The 6,101-nt window shown below is 40.7% G+C and overlaps 1 protein-coding gene across 2 annotated transcripts in view; it reads right to left on the minus strand.

Moving 5' to 3' along the window:
- The window catches only part of fgf24 (fibroblast growth factor 24), a 16,513-nt gene that overhangs the window by 8,529 nt on the left and 1,883 nt on the right, over positions 1-6,101 (minus strand). For both annotated transcript variants that reach the window (XM_014020270.1, XM_014020269.1), the window contains exon 3: positions 4,116-4,293. In XM_014020270.1, the coding sequence (XP_013875724.1) occupies positions 4,116-4,293 (178 nt within the window). The remainder of the gene's footprint in view (positions 1-4,115; positions 4,294-6,101) is intronic.

The raw sequence follows: 6,101 nt of genomic DNA on the forward strand, positions 1-6,101 counted from the left end.
CCCACCCAACCATCACCACCATCGCCACCTTAAAATCGAACCTCAGAGAGGAAAAAAGTGGGAAGCAGGTGACCCGTCTTTAAAGTGTGGGAGGAGATATCAGTTCCTTCTTCTGYTCTGAGGGACATGTTGGTTTTTGTCACTGGAGAGAAGAGTGTGGGCCATCGTGGGGTCACAGAGGAGGAACGAAATGTCTGCTTCTACAGCCGACGCTGGTTTGTGACTTTCCCAGTAAATATGGATCAGTTTAGATAACAAAACAATAAAAAAAGCTCAGGTATAAGATGCCATCTCAAAACTACAGAGAATATCTCTTGAACTACTGGAAAAAAACACTAAAACTAATTAATGATTGGAGTCAAGTCGGCCAGTTGATCTTAAAAAACACAAAACAACTCAATGACTTTAAAGATATTGAGGTAAAATTTGGTGCGGCGGTAGCACCGACTACTTCCTCACACACACTCCGAAGCGCTCCACATTACACAACATATTTGCTTAAAATCTTGGCACGAACTTTTTTGGCATGAGCCCTGTCTGTCTGAGAACATGCAAACTCCACCCAGAAAGGCCCCCAGGAGGCAGTCCTGCAGCCTGAACGCCAAGAGGCGACGGCTCGAACCGCTGCTCCACCGTGCCGCCCTTCCCTCTTCGAAAAAAAAAAAACCTTCTTTCTGAAAATCCCTTTGAATAAATCATCAAACGTGTGATTTCAAAAACACTCAGCATCAGCAAAGTCAATCAAAATACCACTAAGAGACCACTGATGTGGTATTTAGTTGGTAGGAATATTTTTATATTTCCATATTTCGCAAAAAAAAAAACATTAAAGGAAGAAATGTTTTTTTTTCATTTTGAACAAAGGTGTCAATTTGCCTAACTAATGTATAAAACATAAAATATACTGTCGCATTACATTAAAGAAATTACTAAAAGTAAAATTAAATTTTTTTAAAACATATAAGATCGATTGAAGAAAAACTCTGAACCTTAAACACGCTCATCAGCTCTCCTTCTTGGCTGTTCTTTTTCCATTTTTTTTCTGCACTGATGCAATCTGAAAAATGTGGGCCACAGCCATATATTGACCTCAACAAGAGGCCACCTGTCAGGAAAAAGCTGGGAACTCCAGCCGTAATTCTATATTTCAACTTTTATCAGTTAAAAAGCCGTTTTTAGTGACCCGACGTGTGCTCTCTGCGGACAGCAGGCTTCAGATACAATCGACTTTTCTGCAGGAAGGACGGTTCAAGCCTCCTAAAAGTCATAAATGCTACTCTTAAAAAAAAGGCGGATTATAATGCATCACTTTAGATGTAAAGATAAGGAGTGAAAAAGCCCAAACAACAAAGTGGGATTTGTCTTCTGGGGTGTTTTGTTGGATCTTTGTTGTGAGGCTCTCAGAGAGCAAAGGAGTTCACAGGTGCCAGGTACTGCAGCTGGATGGGGAGGAGGTTAGTGAGGGACAGGGGTGGAGGGGGCGGGGGTAGAATTGGCAAAGGCTCATGGGAAAAATTGGATCTGCTTCCACTCAAGCTCTAACAAGCAGCGAGGAAAACTTCGCCTCTGCGCATCTGCGACGGAGCGCGCACACACTCACTCAGAGGCATTTCAAGACCGGCAATTTCAGAGCTGTGAGTCAGCTGTTATGAGCAAAATATCTGCAGGGAAGCAAAGCTGGATGCTACTTCAAAGAGCTCTCTGCTGACCATCAGTTCACTCATTTTCCATATTTGATCTAAAAAAGTAATAATATCTGCGCTAAATGTTCCTCGCGCACAGTTGTGTGCTCGCATTTGAATCCCTGGTGATTAACGTTTAACGCTGGTTTGAAGAAAACCGAACACGGTGGTTTTAAACAACAAAACTTTCCCAGTGACTTATTAGGAAATCCAAGTAAAAACAGGATTTCTCGGAACATTCTCTGCAAGGTCATCCATTTCAACAAGCTTTCATCCATCTCTATCACTAATGGGTGGCTTCCAAATATCACCACTCTGGTGCTAAACAAACAGAGAGCASCACCTCCAAACAATGCATGGCAAACAGTCTAATAGGGGTTAAATGGGAATCTCCAGAACAGTGCTCTGAGTGAGGAATAAAAACGTGCCAGAAGTTTGTTCATGCTATAAAATAATGACCTGATTAGTTTAATACTACTAATGCTCATCACCAACAGCTAAAACAACAAAAAACAGCTTAAAGAACATTTGTCCAGTTTGATAAACTTCAGTTTATTTTCATTAAAGTTTTCCCTATGTTTGACCCAATCAGAAGCAGTGTATGACTTCCTGTTTTCAACCATCTTAATGTAGTTTAAAGGGGGGGGTATTATGCAAAATCAAGAGTTTTTTTAGCTTCATGTCATGCTATGTCATCCCAACAAAAACATGAGTGTTGCTTTGACTCACTCATGTATTGAGAATCTCCTGTGGTAGCCATCAGAGCTGCCGAAACACTGGTGCAAAGCTCCGCCTATTTACACAAAGCTCCTCCCTGAACCTCAGACTGCAGATGAGCACCACCAGACTGGCAAAATATTTCTTAAAAATGGTGACTGTTCATGATTTCACTACAAAACCTTKCTTCTATCTATATTTATAGTTTCTTTGCAAAAATTAGCTTAACTTCAACGTACATGCATGAGAGGATGACCGGGCGATTTAGCTGAAACGTTTTGTAACAGCCTCTGTACTCGCTCCGGTTCTTCTGAAAACATTAGGGTTCAACTTTATCCTGATTTGATATTTTCCAAAACGGATATTAGATAATGTTGCTTCTTTTCTTTTTTTTTTTTTTACAAGAAAACACAACGCACCTACGACAAGTACAAGCCTCATGAATCATTGTTGTAAAGACATGCTGAAGTGGGAGCGTCAGAAATGGTAGGAGGTTCTTAAAGAGACAGAGGCCAATTTCAAGGTGTTTAAAGCCTATAGCCGTGCTTCCATAAATGTTTTTATTCGCATTTTGAAGTATCGAATTAGAAAAGGTGGATGGAAACGACAAAATTCGCAAAACCTTCCTCAATTTCGGAAAAACATTTTTACGCTCGTTTGAGGTGGTTTTTGGATTTTCTGAAAAAGAGTTAATGCGGAAAAGGGGAGATGGAAACACATTTTGCTGAATAAATTGACATTTACCCTGATCAGCTGTTCCCATGGAGCCATGGTATTTACACACAAAGCATTCTGGGTAAATGATGACATGGATAGGTCCTCGGTGTGAGCGAGCTATATCCACCCTGAAGGTTAATCTTGGACAATATCTGATGATCGACTCTTTTAAATGAAACCAGAGAGCGTTGACAGAGAGGAGAAGGTAGAAACAACTTAGCCTGTAACTGAAAATGTGGATGGAGGACAGCAGAGCTGCTTCATGGAAGAAGAACCTCAGCTTAGCCTGTTAGCCTTTGATAACTAGTGCTGACGCTATAGTGCCTTATACATATTAGCAAAGCGCTAGCGCGACAAACAAGCTAAACTGAGGTCTTCCATCCATATTTTCAGTTGCAGGCTGAGTCATTTTTGTGTTCCCCTCTCTGTCATGTAGATGGAGGACTTCAGTGATGAGAGGAGAATGTGTAGCGCTGAGCTAATACATATATGGTGATAGCGTCGGGGCTAACGCTAAAGCTAACAGGCTAAGCTGAGGGTTCTTCTTCCATGAAGCATAAATCCATATTTTCAGTTCCAGGCTGAGTCATTTCTACCTTCTCCTCYCTKTCAACGCTCTCTGGTTTCATTTAAAAGAGACAATCGTGGATATAGCTCGCTCACACCGAGGACCTATCCACGTCATCATTTACCCAGAATGCTTTGCATGTAAATAAAACAGCCCCATCCATGCAATATTTTTAAACTTTTAGTTTAAAAATGATAAAAACTGAACATCCTACAGTATTTTACAATTAAAATATATGTTTATCAAATAAAGTATAACGTTACAACTAATCAGGGATCCCTTTAAAAGAGACCGTATATTATAAAAAGTGATGGTACTGACCCACTTCAAGCTCATCAAACGCTGCTTTAAAAGCATCAAAGCCTTCATTTAATTTGAGTTTAAAATATGTTTTGAAATGTTAGGTGGGATGAATAAAATGGATTCCATACCATACTTGCCCCCATCATCTCCATTGGCGTTGATTCTCTTCCCCAAGATTTGAACGTGTTTGCCCGTGGTTCGGCTGTAGAGCTGATAGATCCGGACCTGCTTCCGGCTCAAGTCGTCCGGGTTTCTCGTGTGGTTTTCGATGTAAAACCTAAAGTCGGCAGTGCTCTGCTGGGATTCCTGCGCAGAAGAGAGAGAGAGAGACCAGTACGTAAGAAGGAGAGACGGATCCTCGCAGCACAGGTGTTGGTAGTAATGTGCGCTGTTGGTTTTTATGGGCTCAGTGTCGCAAAGTTGAGCGTTTCTTTCTTTGCTTTCATGTTTTACATGCCACGCATTTACAAGCAGCTAAATAGGTTACGAGGCGCACTAATGAAGTCACGTTTGAGTAAAAACCCAATTGAAGAAGTACAAAGCAGCCTCGTTATGGTTCATATTGAGACAGAATATAACRTGCCCCGAGCGTTGTTGAGAAACCTGCACTCCATTTCCACAAGCCACTAGCAATTATACACCTGAAGCATTCAGACCTGTTGCACTATCATCAAACAAATATCTGCCTGCGGGAAGAACAGAGTCCATAAATTAGAAAAAAAAAAAAGCAGCAGGCAGAAGACAAGTCATTTTCTTACATCACAAAGGCTCTCTTTCTGTATAAAGCTGCACAAATCTGCATTCCACATCTCATCAGCCTGGTGTTTATGACTCAACTAAAACCTGACAAACAGACAGAGAAATTACACTTAGTGGTGTTTTTAAAAAAGCAACAGAAGCAACACTTTAAAGAGGTAACATATACTTTCAGAAGCCCTGGAATCTCAGTCCGGGCCAAGATCGGATCTCCCCAGCTGTATGGGCTGGTAATTGCACGGTAATTGCTTTTTATGTGGTTGTTCTCAGCTGGCTAATTACATAGGCATTACATACCCCGAGTCCTTGTTAATCTGTCTTTTAATGACACGTAGCAAACATAATGGCGTGTAGTGGCTTCAGATGAACWAATCCTTTAAATCGGAGACAAAAGACAAACAGCCTCTGCAAAACGCTCCTCAAATGCCTCTTCTGAACCAGATGGCACACAGGTTTTCCCAAGAATGTTTCCAAGTAAATGAAACAGACGTGTCAAGGTGCATTGGTCTTTCCAAAACAGTGTTTTTCTCTGTTTTGATCTAAACAAAACAAAGAAAATAACCCAAATGCTGCAGTGGCTATCCCAAGCCTGGATGTGGCGCTGTCACAGAAATGTACCAGAAACAAGAAACAATCCGTCTGATTTCCACTAAAACCTGTTTCTAAGTATTACAAACCAAACTATCGGTAAATGTACTCAAAGCTTCTCATCTGTTGTCAAACAAGAACCTCAAAGCTGACAAGTAAGAAGGAAAAACAAAAAGACAACCGCACAACAAAACACTGAGCTGCTGAGGGATTTATCCCAAATCTTCCCCCTCTCTAAACAAATATAAAGGTGTCTTCGGGAGACGGTTGGTTTTTTTTCGTCTGAATGGAGAGGCAAGCCTAAGCACATGGCGCAGGTGAAAGGCTGTAGCGACAGCACTTTTTATCACACGGCTCTTCTCCCCTCGGAAGAATGAAAAAAACGGATATGATTTCAACTTCAAACGTCTGGCAGGCCTCGCCTCCGCAGGAAGCTGAGCCGTTGCATCCATCTAAGATATGTCGCGCTATCTTCTTAAAACAAACGGGTAGGGTGCACAAATATGCACACAAACACACACACACAGAGAAACACACTCACGTGATGACAGTGCAACAGCTTCCAAACTCTGATTCATTCATTCAGTTGTTTAGTTATTTAACCATAATTGGTCATAAAAAGTGAAATATTTTAATGTCGTTATAAAACATCTTTGTTTTTTTCATTATTAATGATGAAACTGACACTTCAAAAAATGTTTTGTTTGATTAACACTTTTGTAATTTAAATTTAATTTAATTTGCAAATTCGATTTATGCAAATAAAGCAC

This window comes from Austrofundulus limnaeus, unplaced genomic scaffold, assembly GCF_001266775.1.
Source record: "Austrofundulus limnaeus strain Quisiro unplaced genomic scaffold, Austrofundulus_limnaeus-1.0 Scaffold246, whole genome shotgun sequence".
NCBI lineage: Eukaryota > Metazoa > Chordata > Actinopteri > Cyprinodontiformes > Rivulidae > Austrofundulus > Austrofundulus limnaeus.